The sequence below is a fragment of the Chelon labrosus genome, assembly GCF_963514085.1.
Source record: "Chelon labrosus genome assembly, chromosome: 1".
Classification (NCBI taxonomy): domain Eukaryota; kingdom Metazoa; phylum Chordata; class Actinopteri; order Mugiliformes; family Mugilidae; genus Chelon; species Chelon labrosus.
The window spans coordinates 14,525,690-14,544,459 of NC_140337.1; the positions used below are offsets into that span (position 1 = coordinate 14,525,690).

General features: G+C 42.2%; 1 protein-coding gene across 1 annotated transcript; it reads right to left on the reverse strand.

The window, feature by feature from the left end:
- Window positions 1-5,927: 5,927 nt before the first annotated feature.
- Window positions 5,928-14,358, reverse strand: myoz2a (myozenin 2a; the record flags this gene model as incomplete). The annotated part of the gene is given in 10 exon segments (XM_084554665.1): window positions 5,928-6,546; window positions 7,060-7,243; window positions 9,582-9,726; window positions 12,359-12,522; window positions 13,334-13,423; window positions 14,127-14,144; window positions 14,147-14,174; window positions 14,178-14,234; window positions 14,237-14,286; window positions 14,289-14,358. Coding segments are annotated over 10 exon segments (1,032 nt in total). The 3' UTR covers window positions 5,928-6,320.
- Between the last annotated feature and the right edge of the window lie 4,412 nt (window positions 14,359-18,770).

Consider the following 18,770-nt stretch of genomic DNA (forward strand, 5'->3'; position numbering starts at 1 on the left):
TAATTAGTAAGAATCTGTTCCTTAAGCATGTTCTTTTAAGATAGAGGCAATATAGTGTAAGTAAATTTGAATAAATAAACCTGCAGTTTCTACCTCTTCTCCCGCTGGTTTCATGAGCTGTAACAGCAACTGCAAAATTTAAGAGTCCAATTAAAATGTAAACTTAATCTTCTCCTGTGTCGGCCTGGGTAATAATAAATGGCCTAGTTTGTGTGCATGTTTGTGTAGACACACGTACACAAATTTGGATGTGTGCAGTATCATGGGAAATGCAAATAATTCAAATGGAACAGCTTGTACTAATGAAAGGTAATGTGAGGGCACAAGTTATCCTGACCACGCACGTAAACACAAACAAACATTGGATATTTATTTGAGAATACGTTGAAGAGTGAGACTGGAAATCAAGTTTATAGCCCTTAATTGTCACTTTCTGAATGACTAAACAAAGCAAAGCTTGTAATGTTTTCAGTGTACGCCGTCCGTTGTGTGTTGCTATTGAATTACTACTAATGAGGAACCACACAGTAGTGAATGCCCTGTTTTTACGTAAGAGATTAGACATGCTCCAGCGCCACAATGGGGGCCACGGGAGGTGACGCCTCTGAAGCAACTTGTGTTATGTTTAACTAGAAATGATAATCCGGTAATGATGAGTTTTTGGAATGAAAGCACTCCTCAGGTTTCTTAGTAATAATGAAGTCAACAATTCTTGGAGAGGACATTTTGTTCAACCACTTCTTGGTGGAAATTCCTTTGGGCGTAGTCAAATTTCAAAATAAGGAAATGCAGAAAACATAGTTTGAAAAGCAAACAAAAAAAACAAACATATATATATAAAATCTTTTACTATCTTGCGTATGTTGTATATTATGCTATTGTGTGTCATCACGATGACATTCCCACAAGCACAGCATGACATCGCAGCATGGGTGTATTTCGCCACACACCATGAGAACAGGTGAGACATCTTGTTTACCTAAAAAGAAAAGACTCTCCTATGTGCATTTATTTCACTTTTTATGATTGCCATTAATTTACATTTTCTTTCTAACACAGAGTAGTATATCTTTTACTGCAGAAAAATGGATGACATGAGCTTCATTTTTTTTGGCAATCGACCATGTTACATTAATTCTGGAGAGCAGCCAAAGGGGTGACGGTGATGTATTTCACTGCTGTGTTTGCTGTATCCACGGTAGCTGCAGCACATGGGGAAAGCATGCTATCGCTTCTGTGCTGTCTGTTCAGAAAGTAATAGCCTTCATTGACTAAGATAAGGCACATTAATTATTCTTTCCCCAGCAACATCTTCAGAATGTGCCAAGTCCTCCCTATCTCCACGTTAAGAACATTTAAAGCTGTTTTCTGCCCTTTCACGGCTATATAAATAGCACTTGCTTGTCGTCTGAAGGTGTCAGAGATGCAGTTTGCTTAGTTACTTGTCATGTTTGCAGTTGGAAAGCTAACAATTCTTGACTGACGATTAACCAAAGAGAAGAGGTTAACATGTATTGACCAGTCAGGAATATAGATGAGCCCCCTGAGGCAACAAACAGAGGCTGGAATACTGTGAGAGAACACAGCTCTAATTGGTCTCAAGGGCTTTTGCAAGTAAACAGGAACACAATTTTGAAAGTTCATTTGTCCATACAGGCTAATTACTAGCCTAGCTGTGTGCATCCTTCCATGAAGTGCTTTCTACAGTGGTGAATTTATGCGTCCTTAACCTCTGTGTTTGATGAAACGGAGTCAACATTGCTCAGCAGCCATTCTCTGTCCTTAATAGTTAGAAGAAGATTTCAGATTTATTGTGGTATTCACCTTGGAATCCCACAAACGTGTGCACACTCACTCATCTTTGTCTGAGAACTCCAGTCAAGCAGACACGCACCCTCGCACACCCAGCTGACGCTTGATGGACTGAATTTTTTTCTCTGAGCGAAACATGGCTCGGCCTATTGCATCATTTCACCTCATTTCAGGAGTGGAATGTGTGCCCCGTCACCCTTCACCTCACCTCATGGGCAACCCAACACCACCCGAATGACCCCTGGGGATGCTTTATGTTCCCTCGTATTTTTAGACGTCCCATTGGGCTTTGCACTTCCCTGTGAAAATGACCACCTGCCTCGCCCATCCCTCAGCCCCAGCATCATGTCATCAAATGAGAAAGACATAAACTAAAACGTTGACACTCTAGATTAGCCCATTTGTTATTTGTGGATTTTTATGTCAGGAGGTCGTTTTAAAAGAATACGACAAGGTTAATCCCAGATTCCACCTAAACTATGACAGGCAAATCCTCAAAAGTGCGCCTACGTGCAAAAAAACCCTTAGAGAGACCCATATGTCTTCCTCTAGCTCATTGCCCTTGTAGTTGTTATTTCACAGCACATTTGTTTTCTCGCTCGACCCATGCATACTTAAAGAAATCCTTCTGGGATATTGGCTGGTCAAGTGGCTCAACCTTTTAGCAGTTCTCTGTGTCAGCAGCGTACTGCACACTCAGTGTTTTGGTGCTGTGTGTGCAGATGGAAACCCAAGGGACTTTGGCTTTAAAACATGACAGTGAATGCAACAGCAGCAATGTCCATTGTTAACTGCTGATAAAGGTATAGAAAGCCAGCTGCTCAGACAGAGCTGGGTCACACAGTGAAAAGGATTTGATGACTTGTGAAATCAACACCCAATTGAACACACCCAAAATCCGGTGAATTCCCTTCTTATCAAGCTTCTTGTTACATAATAAGCAGGCACTCTAGTTTCAGATGTTCAGGTGTTTACAGACCTTTTGTCCCAGTCCAAATGCAGTTTCCAAATGCATAGTCCTGTGTTTGAGCTCACTGGCCCTTTAACTTTCCCTGATGCTCTTATCCAGAGAGCTTTCAAAGGCCGAGGCATTACATGTTTAGTCTCTTGCTCAAGGACGCTACAAGAGTTGATTTCTGGAAATAGCTTCTATCACTCTAAACACCGGGCCACCCTATTGTCCAGGACAAACTCTAGACTAAGCCAATAATTCAGTGTCCAGCGTCTACTGTGCCATCTCATGCCAAGACAAACACGCCTGAGGGGAAACCGGTTGCAGTCTGGGACTAATAATCGAATCGTCTGGCTCCCTGACATCAGCCAAAGCTACAGTTCCTGCCAATAATATTTCCTTTGGTGCTCTTTGATAATGGCTACATTCAAAGTTCAAAGAGAGGTCATCCCCTGTCCTGATAAACACTGCTCCATATTTACTGTGGGCACTTGGCAGAGTTTCTGGCACAGTCGGATGCTGGGTGGTGTGCTGTACACACAGTTCTCCTGAAGAGGCTGGTGAGAGGAACTCAGTAGGACTCGAAAAAGGGAGTGGCACCGGGAGCTGCACATTCCCAAGGCCCTCCGACAGAGGCGAGGAATGCTGATGCTGGACTTACAGCTGCAAGAAATCTGAGAGGCATTTCCTAATTAATTTTTGGAGACAGAGATGACAGCTATAGCTTTAACAAAATTAAACAAATGCCTTCTGCAGAGGGAGATGCAGCCATCCACCGAGACCAGATTTCACATTATCCTGTTACATCAAACATCTGCGGAATCCGGTGGCATTTGTGGTGCTTGGCAGTTTCATTCTCTGAATATCTCTACTTTTTGTCTTTACAGCCAGTGGGACCATCAGTGTGCATTAACCAATGTGTCTTCTTCTATTATTGTCTTTTACAGAAAGAAAGCCGCGCACCTGGAAAAGACTTAATGGTTGATGTAAAAGCATTATTAAAAGGTGATACAGAAATATAAAGAATGACAAAAAAAAAGAAAGATTTGTACAGAAAACTTAGACAGAATAGTGAAAAACTGGCACTGAACTGACTGACCTGCTACATGAAAGGAGGATTTCTAAGTCTTGGGCCTAAAGTAGAAGGAGATGTGTTATTTGGTTCATGTATGTGCATTTGCAGTTCAACTCCTCGAGTTATTATGAAGAAGATTTTGAAGATGATAACCTCTGTGCTACTTCTGCATCAGGTAATTTAAAATTGCAAGTCAATACTGTCGCCCTCTACCGCGGTGTTGGAGCCTTAACATCCAGAGGGGTCCTCAAAGACATTTTGGTTACGATAGGGAAGAATGGTGAAGAAGTGGGCTGCTGAATTCATAAAGATGGAGCTCAGTTGTAGCCATTTTGACAGTGCATATCACGCCATCACCGCAGTGTGTCACTTTCTGTAAGTCTAACGCGCAGTTTAGGCTTCTGCACAGACCTCACACAGACCCTAAAGCTGTAGCTGACGTGCACCTCTCCAGAAATGTCACTATGCGTTGTGGCAACACAGGCTGCAAGAGCTGTGATTGGTCTGCTTGGTAGTAGCGTGTTTCTGCTTTAGTATTTCCGCAATCTTCAGATTGATTATTTTGGATCAATAAAGATGGAACACATAGAGGAATGGTTAACTGAGGAGGGTCAAAGGTACAAGCATTTATATGACTTGTTTCCACTCGCCATTGTTGAAAGTGAAGCAGGAAGTAGAAAGTGAAGCAAGAAGTAGAAATAAAGATTAACCCTAACTCTAACTCTAACCCTTTATGCCAGAAATAAGGTCCAGGTTGGAAAAAACAGTAGTTCCCCCTTAAGATTCCATCCACTTCATAGAAGTGATCCGTATACTCCTTGCTAGCTGAACTAAATGTGAGTTTCTACCTTACCTTAGAAGTTAAAAATTTAAATGACATGATATCAATAATGGGCGGCACAGTGGTGAGGTGGTTAGCACCGATGCCTCTCAGCGAGAAGGTCCCGGGTTCCAATCCATGGGCCGACTGGGCTTTTCTGTGTGGAGTTTGCATGTTCTCCCTGTGTCTGCGTGGGTTCTCTCCAGGTACTCCGGCTTCCTCCCACCGTCCAAAGACATGCTCATTAGGTTAATTGGTGATTCTAAATTGGCCGTAGGTGTGAGTGTGAATGGTTGTCTGTCTTTCTGTGATAGACTGGCGACCTATCCAGGGTGTACCCCGCCTCTCGCCCTCTCTTACGCAGCTGGGATAGGCTCCAGCAGACCCCGCCACCCTTAACAGGAATAAGAGGTTACAGAAGATGAATGAATGAATGAATGATATCAATAACATGTTTTTGAGCAATAACTACAATATGAAGTGATAACAACTTTTCATTATGGATATATTGCAAGAAAACAACCTTACCAGGTCACGTATGCATCTAAGGGTTAAAATGGTTTATAAAACAGGCTAAAAGAAACCTCTGGAATATTTATATCTCCACCGAGAAGCAGGTTATGAAGCAGTAGGTAATGGTATTACACGTTTCTGTTATATATCCACACAGAAATATATTAAAGGGAATAAATAAGCAGGTATAGAAGTAACAGCATTAAAATAAATTTGTACTCAGCAAAAAACGTGACGCTAAAAAAACATTTTAATTTTAATAATGAGACAACATCAGTGCTTTATTGCACCATGATCTATTTCCTATTACTTAAATTGTAATTAGAACTAACATCATCCGCAATGAAACACGCATTATCTGTGTATCCATATATATATCCTGCTACTTTAAACCAGGCTGTTTACTTGAGCTTGTTATGTGTGAGAACCGTGGTAATAAACAGAGTCTGAGTGGGCACAGCTCATGGAGCTGCTCTCCCGTCAATCCCACTCTTTCCAATGGGCATAGCCAAAAGGTGTGAGACGCATCAGTCAAGTCGCTCATGTCAGAGAAGCAGATTTGATTTGTCAGGCAGTGTAACCTTGAGGCGTGTTACAGTGGCTCACATGTATCTTTGGCCTGATGGGTCTGCATAGGACTTATAACACAGAGGCGCAGCGTCGTTCGCTCAAGTGAGCCTTCAGTGTAGTTGATCCCAATTCACCGTGAAAATATCCTCTGTGGGCATGTTGGAGAAATATGGTGCTCCAAATAGAAATATGTATTTGTGTTATCAAGACTTGTAGTGGCAGGAAACTGAAAAAAGAAGGAAATATCTGACAGGAATTTTTGATTCCACACCACTTTATTGAGCAAAAACTTGAGTCTGCAAGATAAAATACTCTTATGCACATTAATATACAACACATTTATTCCAGTGGTGTGTCTGCCTACTGTACATAGTGATTTGTTTGTTTCTCCCTGCAGCATGATAGTTAACATGACTGGAAAACCAAGGGGTGCTGCATACATGCTAACTTGAACCAGTAACACCCAACATGAAGCTTTCTCTCATCCTGACTGCCCTGACAGAAATGTCACCCCTCCCACTATAACCTCAGCTGGGGCAAATAAGTAGACAGCATCTCTGTGTGACTTCATTACGGGTTCAAAGGTCTTCTGACTCAGGGATGAGCACAGGCTCAAGGGAAACAGTTGGGATGGACACAGGACCACCCGTCGACACCCACCCCAGAGCAGCTCTGTTGAAGGTGGGTCGGTTTACAGAAGGGTCCACCTGGAGCTCGGGGAGCTCCGGGAGGTTTTCCACCTGCAGGGGCTTGATGGGTGCAGGTCTGGGTGCCTTGCTGAAACCACCGAAAGGCATTGCCACCCTGGAGGTGACAGAGTGGCGGTGTTAAAAGCAGCCGTCATGTGCTAATGAGAGAAACTCCAGTGACATTTGAAGAGATGCAACTAATTAAAGCTTGAGCAAAGACTTTGACCTGGGGACATATTCTAAGATATAGCTGCTTAGAGAAGCACTATGAGTCCGCTGAAGGACAATATGCGTTTTGCTCTCTCAGCACTCTCATACATAATTTATCATTCAAGACAATATAAATCCTGAAACACAAAATGATACATCTGAATGAATGAAACATTTATAACCACTTTTATTCAATTTATTACACTCAGAGGTTCGGCTGCGTTCTGCTTTACTGGGTATGTTATGACCAGTTTCTTATGGTGGCTGACTGTACCCAACTCCTCTACCTATGTACACTATATTGCCAAAAGTAATCGCTCATATGCCTGTAAAGGCAGACGTCGGCCCACCCTTTGCAGCTATAACAGCTTCAACTCTTCTGATTCTTTAAATTTGCTATGTTATGGAAAATTGTTACCTGTTAAAACTTTTGTACCCTGGTAGGTCTGGTCGGGGCTCCATCTCAGGCATGCGGGTGACGAGAGTGTCAGCCAAGGTTGGGTCATTGATAATGGCCTGCTCCCAGGGTGAATGGTAGGACTTTGGCACTGCTGTACTGTTAAACCTCTCTGGAGGGATGTCTTTCAAAGGACCTCCATATCCTAGGTAAATTATACAACACAGACAGTGGCTGAATACAGGAGTATTACAATCAGGCATAACATTATGACCACCTTTCTAAAATTGTGTAGGTCTCCCTTGTGCCTCTTCTGAGGGTGTCCTGTGCTGTATGGCAACAGAATGTTGTTAGTGGGGGCCTTTGGGTCCTATGGGTTGAGGGGAGAGGCCTCTATGGATCAGGCTTGTTCCAGTGCATCCCACAGATACTTGATCAGTTTGGGATCTAGTGAATTTGGAGGCCAGGTCAACTCTTTGTGCTGTTTTTCATGTTTCTTGAGTTGTTCCTAAACCGTTTTTGTGTCTGCATCCTGCTGGGGATGACTGCTGCGTCATTGCCATGGGGTGGGGGTGCCTGGTCTGGTCTAGGTGGGTGCTACATGTCTAAGTAACATCCACACAAATGCCAGGTCTATAAGTTTCCCAGCAAAACACTGTAATGTCACAAGATGGTCAATGTTATTGACTTCTCCTGTCAGTGGTTTTAATGTTGTGGCTGATGAGTGTAGTTTGAAAATAGATTTTTAATTGTGTTATCAAGGCTGGAGATTTCCCCTCACAAGGTTGGTAATAAAGTAAAATTTAAGATCACAATTCAAAATCCTTTCTTGAACCATGACAAGCTGTCCAAAGAAAGCTGATCCTTCTCTTTGATCACAGGCCAGTCAGTTGGGGAGGAGAACATCTGAGTCTCATCATATGATTTAAGAATGCCAACAACTCTTGCCATCACCTTGAGCTGTCAAAATCCAAAGGTGCTTTTTGGATTCCTTGCAAAACACACTGAACCAAGCGAAAGTGTCCAACTGTGTGTGAGTGAGAAAGAAGAAAGATCTTAAACAAAAGTAAGTACTGTCTTAGTGTGCGATATTGCAACCCTCCTCTTTTCAATTCTTTCTTTTTCTTGTTAAAGTTCACAGCAAAACAAATCAAAGGACAGCTTCCCTGTGTTTGCGTATGTGCATGCCTGCATGTAAGTCTCCCCGCATGGTCCGTGTGTGTTGATGGGAGAAGCCTATCCAAAGTACTATCCTTCAAACCCAGCGCTTCACTCAGGGGGGGCTCGCAAGCTCAGGCATTACATAACGTGGGGCGTCGTGTCACGTCCTAACCTCTCACAATGAACAATCCCCCTTCCTGAGTTTATGTTTTGCCCCGAGGAGGAAGCAGGAGAGACCAAACAGACCTGTGGGGAAGTTTACAGATTTTTTGGGGAGGAATATATTACAAAACATTGTGTAAAAGATTTTCTGAGGTCATGGAATATTGTTCTGGTGACTGGGTGTTTGGCTTTGATGACTGTTACACACAAATATTTCTGTAACTAAAGATATATTTAATATTTGCTGTAAATGGCACAAGATTTGCAAGAATACATTTTTCGAAAGTTTTAACACACATTCTAGCATCATATTAAGCCCTATTAAAATCAAAAGTGTTTATACGACTATAACCCGGTTAAGAAATGCTGCTACCATTGCAAGAACCTTGAACATGCACCTCTGGGTGGGTGACTGCGCTATTTTAAGAGTTCTTACCATTTGATACCTAATGCACTTTGGCCTAATTTCGGCTGCAGCTGGAGTGACTTCATTCAGACACTGTAGGGTGGTGTCTGGTCCAGAAATAACACCCCACCCAAGCGCGGACATACTCATCCTTAAATCAGTATTGGTTTTGTGTCAGTTGGGCAAAATTAAGACACGAGGGAGGATGTGAGCGCAAAGCCGATGGTATCAGGGGCACGAGAGGCAAACAGGAAACACTTCCCGTGGGTAAAACTCCTCAATTTTTTAAAACGATGGTAAAGGCTGATTGCACCAAGGAGAGTTGGTGGGGGGAAAAAAAGAGAATGAAAGAAGAAAACAGGGAATGTGGAGGAGTAAGCGTGAAACAAAGAAGTGGGATGACGATGCAAGAAAGGAGACGGGCAGAAAGAGGGTAGAATAAAAATGTGTAATCATATTCCGCCTGAGGCCAGCAGATTCCAGGCAAGAAGAAAATGTTTTCCTGCATGATCAAAGCCTGCAGAGCACAAACAATGAAAAACCGTTGAATCCTTATCAAAACACGGCACATCCAGCACTTTGTGCAGAGCACATCCACACAATCCCTCCACCAGGAGCAATAACTTTTCTCATGGGCTGTAACACACATGTTAAATGAAAAATCACTATTAAGGGGTTGTTTTTTCACAAGCAGGGAAGCAGGGAGGAGGTGAACACAAGTCAAGAGGTCAACTTTAGCTATAGTGTGTCACTGCTGCATGATTTTGGATCCTTGAAACGTGTTGCAGTGCACTGTATCAAGAGTGTGACCTACCTGGGGCAATACTGCTTGGATTTGGCTCCATTCTTGTGTCTGGCGTGTCAGATGTCACTTTAGGTGGCTGGTTGACACCCAAGTTGTTCTCGCCGCTTTGGCTGTCTGCTGCATTCCCATTCTGACTCTGGGTAACCAGCGTGTTCTAAAGGGAAGGTCAAAAAGGTAATTTGAGCTTGATATAAAACGTTAACACTATTTCTTACGTGTTGACTGTTCTGAGTTGGTAGAAGTTCCTTGGTTATCTGTAAAATGTAGACGTTCAACTAACTCTGCCCGGTGTGTTAAATATTCAGCAAATTAGCTGTACATGTTCCACTGTTGACCGTTTGTCACAAACTTTTTCTGTCGGGCATTTGATACTAGAAAGCGATGATACAATGGACTTACTAGAGATCTTTCTGCTGAAAACACCCGACTGCTACCACAGGAAACTACCGTATCACAATTGTGAGAGTGGACCAAAACAACAGCTTTGTTGGGCCCAAAAAAGGGGAAGTGAAAAATGTTGAACAGCACTGTTCTGCAAAGTGTAAAAATCCTTATCCATATTATTTGAAGCATAATTTTATGACAACAGTGTCTCATATGACAATGTGCAAACAATACAGAAAATAAATCTGCAGCTAATTCCGCATAAAATTTCAGCTTCTTGTTAAGCTGACTGGCCTGCAGCTTTAATAGTGCATTGTCACATCTCTCATAGCGTTTGATTTTTTTTCTGGTGCTAAACCTTAGAGCCTTTCATGTTCAAACACCTCAGTTGACGTCCTCTGAATTATGTAGCACACCGGGCGATTTGTTGAGATTTGCTTAACAAAAACCGCCGGCCATTCCTCCGTAGGCACCTTTATGCAGCACAAAGCATTTCTAGTGAAACAGGCTTTTGGTGGTTTTGCATTCAGATTTGATTGCTTTTGTTTGTTGTTGTGAGTTATTTTAATGTTGGCTTTAGTTGTGCATTTTCTATCGATGTACATTTGCAATTTTACAGTAGTGGTCCCTTAGACATTGGTGGAGACCTAATACTAGCTAAAACAGGCGTAAATGATGAGTGCCAGTTAATGTGTAGATCTGGTACTTGCTAAGAAATTTGCCAATGAATATACAGAACTTTGAAATAATTGAGGAAACACACTCAACAAAGGTTAGAGAAGTCCTAAATGCTCTGGAAAAACAGAGGGTTAAATTACAGCAGTTTCATGAGAAGTGAGTTAATTCCCTCTCCTCTCCTCCCAACGTGGCTCTTTTACATGTTAAACGGTCGGCAGGCTTCAATTTTACATATTTTCCAAACAGAGAAGTTGTCTGCTTGTCCATTTTCCCTCAACATTCATAACATTGTTCTCAGGGCTGGGATGAAATGCACAGCAGCTTTCATCCCGCTGGAAGATATTTATGATGATTTACTCCAGGACTTCCTCAGGAAATGTTGACAACTTGAAACAAAATCCTTCCATTGCTTGGAGCAATAAACAAACCGGGATATGTGAGTCTTTCTCACTTCAAAGATGAGAGCAGGAAAACTTCCCTCGAGCATGATGATTATTTTATCTATGGACTTCAAGGGGGGGGGCATTAAAAAGTACACAAGGCAGCCACACAACTAAATTAAACAGGACATAACTAGTGCTGCTGATTAATTGGATTTAACAAAGTGAAACTTAGTTAGTTTATCTTGATTCAATTTGACTGAGAGCTTTGGGACATTAATTGCTTTATGTGCGGCCAGGTCAGACTAAGATAAGTGCTGCTGGGAAAAGAAAATGCACACTTGGCACTCTGCCCATGCATACACAAAGGGACATTAATAAAGCTACTTATGACCAGCTGGAAGACTTTTACTAGTACAGTTCAATGCCAACCTCATGTCTGCAGCATGAGTCAAATAAACACTTCAACTCATTAATGTTTCCGACATATACTTTGTCGTGATGTAAAGTACTGTGCAAATGTTTTTCAAGGGATGGTTGGAACAGATGTAAAGAGAAAATTGAATGACCCTAGATGAAAATATAGATGGCTTTATAACTATGCTGTAAATTGTGCATGTAAAGAAACAGTGCTGCATTTTAGGAGACTTTGTCTTTTCAAGAAATAAGGATTGCTTAATATGAAACTAAGTCCAGGTGATGGATGGTGTAGGTTAGCATAACCTTAGTTAATGCACGGATTTTTAATTAATTTAAGGATGTGGCTTTGTCATATTTTTAATATTGTGTATTAAGTCCTGCGACTTTGTAGGATTTAGTTTATTATATGATAGTTTCTTTATTAGCTCCTGCACTTTATTTGCATGTGTAACATTTCCGTATTTATCATCCTGTCGATTTTTTACACTTTACATTTGCAGGGTTTTAATTAGTAGGTTCAACTTCATCCTTCTTTAACGCAAAAACATGAGAGTGGAATCAGTGGTCTTCGCCAAATATGCAAATACGTGTTGTTTTTCTTCCAAAATGTAATTTTAAAGGTCCAACATGTATTATTTAGTGACATCTAGTGGTGAGGTTGGAGATTGCCACCTGAATACCCGTCCCAGGCGTGCAGGATAAGCTAGGGTGGCCCCACTTGATACTTGGGAGTGCAACATGGTGGGCTTCATGTAGATATAAAGTGATCATTCCAAGCTAACTACTCATAGATAAAAAATAAAGACATATTTCTGAATATTTTCTATGTGTTACTAGATTCCTCTGAATCCTATTCTTTAAGAAACTGTTGAGACAAAAACATGTTCGCTTTTGTATCACTCCCTCCACCACAGTTTTTCTTACATTGAACTTGTTGTTTTCATTCTGGATGCTTTCGAAAGTGTATTTTTCCGAGCGTTTCTGGCGCATTTTGAAGAGACGGGAGCCCCGGTTAGAGGCAAGAGACAGCTCCTCCAGCATGATGTCCTTAGGCACGCTCACTTTCTTCCCGAGATCCATCTCAGCATCTGGACAGGGAGAGATAAAACAAGAGAATTGAGTGTATTCAGTGCAGTGATCAGACATCTGACAAGCCAAACGTGTTTTCCTAATTCTTTTTCTCCCACCTATCAAACCTTGTTGAATACAAATTATGTTCACACAGGAAAAAAACACCCTGCTGCTGCTGCAAAAAAAATAAAAAATCCCTCTACACAAATTGCTGACTTGGCTCTGCTGCCAATATGATGAACGAGGATTTATCTCCCCTCGTGATCCACTCATGTCCAGTGCTTGTTTTGTGGTTTGCTCTGCATGCTACCTACTGCATGCTGATCATGGAGATGTCACAGGCCTATATCCAAGTGCGAGACGCATAATTTGCCAGAATATCTTTCAGCTGTCAGTAGCCTTCAGAGCCTCCCTATCCCTGAGCCACACAGTTGTCCTCGCCCTGAAATAGCGTGTTCAAAGGACAACGACAAAGGGATTGGTTACTTTGGCCCATAAAAGTATTCATTTGCTTATTTATAGCCAGGGTCTTGGAGGGTAGGGTTGGCAACTGTTGCTCTGGAAAATAGTGGGCTCTTGCCTCCTGTAAAGTATCAGTGTCCAGTGTGTTTTAGGCAGGGTGGGTAGGTGTTTACAGTAAAGTTAATAAGTCAGGGATTTAAATGTGCCTTGTAAATAATGGTGTTAAATCCAGCAGATGGTTACAAGGAGCTGAATGTGAGTAGAAGGTGACGTGGAAGCAGAAGCAAAGAAAGGATGCAACAAGAGAAACCGAGAGGTCAGAGGGATTAGGAAAACGAGGAAGTGAAGAGGAAACGATACGGTTACCTTCCTGGGCTTGAAACTCCCTGCAGATTGCTGCCGCCTGCATTTTCCTTTCCCTGGTTGTCATGGTGGAGAACTGTGACATGGCTGCCCCTGGAGAGCATGGGGATGATGCAAAAAGTCACAGGAGACCTAGCATATCAGCACAACCTGTTCAAATGTGTAACGACCAACGAAAGCAAGGTTGCATGTTGGGCATTGATTGGCCAACATCAAGCATCCACGCCACGCACCAGGACCCACCGAAGCAGATAGAATTTATAGGGGCAGTGAAAAGGGCAAAGTTAGCACATCCCTTTAAATAACCTTGGGCTGTTAAACGCCAAGCACATGCTCTTCAGACATGGCAACCAGCTGTGTCAGGGTTCTGGGAATCAATATGTTTGAAATTACCAAAGTGGACTGAAAGGACACAAGTAGAGAACATGGTGCCGTCACAGCAAACACAGCGGAAAGTTTACACCGAGGTGTCAGTTAACACAACACGAGTGTTTCATTCCAGTTTAAAATACGTTCACAGGGAACAAAGAAGCACTGGAAACCACACCTTCAGTTAGAAATCAGCAGTTTCTGCTTAGTAGATATGTTTACTTAGTTACTTAATCTGATTCAGAATCTTCTTAGCAGTGTTTTTTATCTTTTATTTAGGTATATTAAGAAACAAAAGGGAAGTTTAGTGACTAACAGGAAAAAAGCAGAGGGAACAACTGGCAGTGAGAATCATGCTCTATTCAAAGTGAGAGTGTGACATTAGAACTGGACAGCACACCTGTGGCGAGGCCGAGTGATGGCTTACCTGGCCTGAAGGACCCTCAGGGGGTAGTGTCAAGCTGTGCCTGTCTCCTCAGGGAAGGAAGTTAGAAAGGTGAGAGGCAAGAGGGTCAGACTGGGTAGTGCGAGCTGCGTGGGTGCTCCCGCTTCCCGATACTGGGGCTTGTCATGGGGAGGGTGGGCAGAGGGGGCTGCAGCCTGACCTTACCGACTGAATGACTGAATGAGTGGGTGGGTGTCAGTTCGTCTGTTGTCATTGGTATTTAGTTCACAAGCAGGAGGGTGACTAAATTTAGAGCGCTACCACTACCGCTCGATTTTCCCTCCATCTCTCTCTCGGTCTCTCCCTCTCTCTCTCTCCCAGCTAGTGTTATGAAGTCAGTGCAAACCACTGTGAGCTACTGTAATAACAGAAGTAATCTAGGGGGTAGTTGTACAGTTATTCAGCGTCAAACACCATTAAAATCTGAGCTCCAACGACAAATAAGAATACAACTTATTTCATATATACACCAATCAGCCACAACATTAAAACCACTGACAGGAGAAGTGAATAACATTGGCCGTCTTGTGACAATTCAATGTTTTGCTGGGAAACTTTTGGACTTGGCATTCGTGTGGATGTTACTTAGACATGTAGCACCCACCTAGACCAGACCAGGCACCCCCACCCCATAGCAATGACATTCCTTGATGGCAGCAGCCATCCCCAGCAGGATGCAGCCTGACACACACACACACACACACACACAAAAACGGTTTAGGAACAACTAAAAAAAACATGAAGAACAGCACAAGGTGTTGACCTGGCCTCCAAATTCATTAGATCCCAAACGGATCAAGTATCTGTGGAATGATCCACAGAGGCCCCTCCCCTCAACCCATTGGACCCAAAGACCCCCACTAAAAAGGCCCATGTCCATTCTCTGATGAGTCACAGCTGTGTTGGAGGCCCAAAAGAGACCTACAGAATATTAGAAAGGTGGTCATAATGTTATGTCTGATCGGTGTACATCCAACTGTTGAATTAGTCTGATAAATCTTTAGCAAGTGTGCAAAAACTAGTTAAAAGGACAGTTGATAAAAAGTATGGATAAATAGTTGCCATATTGCAAAGTGTATTCATAGTTTTGACAGTTTAAAGTAACTGTGGTTTCTCTACTTAAGTATGCTTTTACTGTAACTGTTTAAAATGAAATCAAACCCATTTGGAACATCATGGGTATGGAGAAACCACCGGTGAATGTGTTTTATTGTGCAGTAACAGTGGTAGACTAAGGGTTACACATAACTTTGACGTTGACTTACTGTACCTATACAAAGGGCAATAATGTGTTGCCACCTTGCAACTCTGCCTGTACACACAAATTGAGAAGGAAGCAAAAAACTCTTTTGGAAACCACTGACAAAGATAATAAAAATAAAGCTGTTTCAGCTCCAACTGTCCTCATCAGCTCTTGAGAACTGCCACGCACAGCTAACAATAAATACATTCAGTGACGTGAACCATGCAGATGTAGACCCTCAAGGCCTAACATACCAATCAGATACTATTTGTTCTAAACGCCTTCACGTGATATGACAAGGACCAAAGCCTAATAGGGTTCACTCACCTTATAATACCGTCACTAGTTTTAATTGAGATTGCTAAATTTAACTGACCCATATATTTCTTTACTTGGTAAAAGAGACAACTAATGGAAGGAAGTTTGCAGCACACTGCATCGCTGGGAAGTATAAGGCTTGATGCTAGCGTCACGTTTATTGGCATACCGTCAGGAAAACCCATACACAGAAACAAATGTTTTAAAACCATGTGAGCTATGGTGCATATTCATATTCTGCCTCAAGTCCCAACCTTTTAAAAGGTGCTGAATTGTGTAAAGATTTTTCCAAATCTAAACCGGTAGGGGAATCATTTCTGTTTATCCTCTCTTGCTCTCTTCCCTTATCTCTTGTCCTCTAATGGTTCAGCTTCACTAGGTACCCGCTGTTATTATGTAACCGGTGGTCGCCATGGGAACATGTCCCCCTCTCAACCTCCCCTCCCCCCCCATCCCCTGACTAATCAAGATAACACATCATACAAAAATGCTTCATGGGATGGTACAGCAAGCAACAAATGGCCCAGGGCAGAACATTTCAAACTTAAAGAGCAAAGACGCGCAATGCAGACTGTGACACAGTGCGATTTGTTTGTATTTATTGAGTAAAATGCTTCATGTGAATCTATATCTCAATTAGCTTGGAACAAACACATTTCTGATAATGTAATATGACCATCATATGTGTTGTTTGAACGGAAGCAGTCACAGATATGCTGTAGTAAGTTAAGTGAGACAGTCGGAAAACACAAAGCCTTGTGATAAATGGTACTTAATGTTTATGAGATCGCTTGGTGAGAATCACATTATGACATTACGTATACTCTGTGGAAACACCAACTGAGCTTTACTTTTTGGAGATGATTACAAGTTCATAGCAGAAGCTAAAGCCAAATACAAACCCATAAACAAGATATTCTCCAAGTCCTAGTAAATATTTCATAAACTAAAACAATCAACATTTCACCGTTCAACTTTCACCTTTAAATGAAAAGACTGCAATGAAACAAACTCGCTTGTTTTCCAGGAGGTCAAAAAGAAGTGTTGGACTGACCAACATCCTCCCTCCCACATGCTGATGCACTCATTAAGATGCACCTGGTAAATAAGTGAATTAATCTCACTTATTAGAGCTTACATAACAACACGTCCTCCCACAACGTGTCGAGTTATCGCGCTAACCTTTGTCCAAGTTTCAAGCCTCATCTCGAACGCTTCACTAATTGCATGGCGGCGCTGAAATGATTTCCTGACGTGAAAGCACTGCAAATACCGTCCTCAAGTTTCACGGATTTAAAAAAAACTTGCAAAAAAAGTGCACAGTCACTCCAAGAACCCACATGCTAGGTGCATACATCCATAAAACAACAAAACGCACAAGCTTAAAAACTAAAACAATATTATATTAGCTTGCATCTCACTATATGCACTGTTTCTTTCTCTGTCTTAACATCCATAACCATTTTCTCAGGACATCATAGTGGTATAGTCTTAATTGGACAGCTGCAGTTATCTCCAGATGAACGTAATAAGCAGTCACTCAGATCTTTTCCTTGTTCTGTACTAACATCTCCATTTATACTCGTTCTTTACAACATACTCATGCCTTCCTATGATGAACTTCAGATCCACTTCAGTGTATCTACTAAACTACAATGCTGTCAGCTACTGAAATGAGTCTTCATACATTGCTCAGAGTAATTATCAGTTTCTCACGCGATCATGACTATTACAGTAAATGATTTAATCTAAAACCTTTCGTATAAAAGTTATAATGGCAAAACAGCTAAGAGCATTTGAAAAATGCTTTGTATGAAATCATTACCAGGAGAACTTCAGCAAACGTTTCCACAGGTCACACTTATTAGCTTTCTTTCCTTACAAAGATTTTCCTATTTTTTATTTTGTTACTTAAAAAAATGCTGTAACTTCACTTGCACATGTTATGGCATTTAGGAGTAATGTGACCTCTATGTCAAAGCTGAGTTGCAGCCTACCGCTTCCAACTACAGTTGTTGCTTGTGTACACAGACTTGTATGTTTGCTTTCCAAAGGGCCTGTTGTACTCAGACGAAGACACAGAAGGCCGCAGGTTTGTCTCCGTCACAGATTTGTGAGGCTGCCACTGTCTGGGCAGGGACCTGTAGCCGGCCTGACTGAATGGGGTGGAGACTGGGCTTCTTGTCGTGGATGCTGACACAAATGAAGGCAGAGGCGCTCGACTCAGACTGCGGCTTTGGCTTTGGCTCCATGTTTGACTGCCTGTTTTCTGCGGGGCTTGGTAAGAAACCCTGGCCTTCCAGTCTGCTGGCGTTTCGGGCAGCACTTTGCGCTGGGCTGCCAAGCGGACATTTGAGGCGAGGGTTTGCTGGAGGTTCTGGGAAGCAAAGGCTTCATCCACAAGGCCCAGGGGATGCCTGGAGGCAGCCTCCCAGGGTGTGAGAGGTTTGCGGCCCTTTTCCAGCAAGGACGTCTGCCTTGCTGGGGTAGTTGTGGAGGCTCGAGCTGGAGGCCGAGGGGAGGAAGAAGCGGAAGCTGACTTCTGGCCTGTGACTGGTACTCTGGCTGGTGGAGAAAGGGAGTAGCTCCTGCCAAAAGCCTGTAAGGAAGGATCCAGACATGTTTATTTTAGTAAGGGTTCATTTTTGTTTGGCTGACTGGCCCTTTGGCCAAATCAAACCAGCTTAGAAAACAGTAACTCTTTGTCAGCATCCTTCATTTAAGAACATTAATACTTTTAAACTGTACTGCCTGTCTAAAACTATGCTTTATTCTTTATAAATAGATGTTAAGATCTGAAATAGAATGCAAGATAACTGAAAATGCTATTAAACGCGCTGTTGCAGTTATTTAACTTGTTGTGGCACTAATTATCATTTGCACAGTAAGCCTCTTCAACCAAGTGCACTTTATCATTTATCAAAACAGAGTGGGCAGCTTTCTTGTCAGAGCACATGATGAGAGCCATATTCTGTTTGTTTTCATTTAATCTGTATTGCCTGTCAACAAAACCTTGAAAGAACAATAAGATGGTGACGTCTTAATGCTTAATATTAAATCTCCCA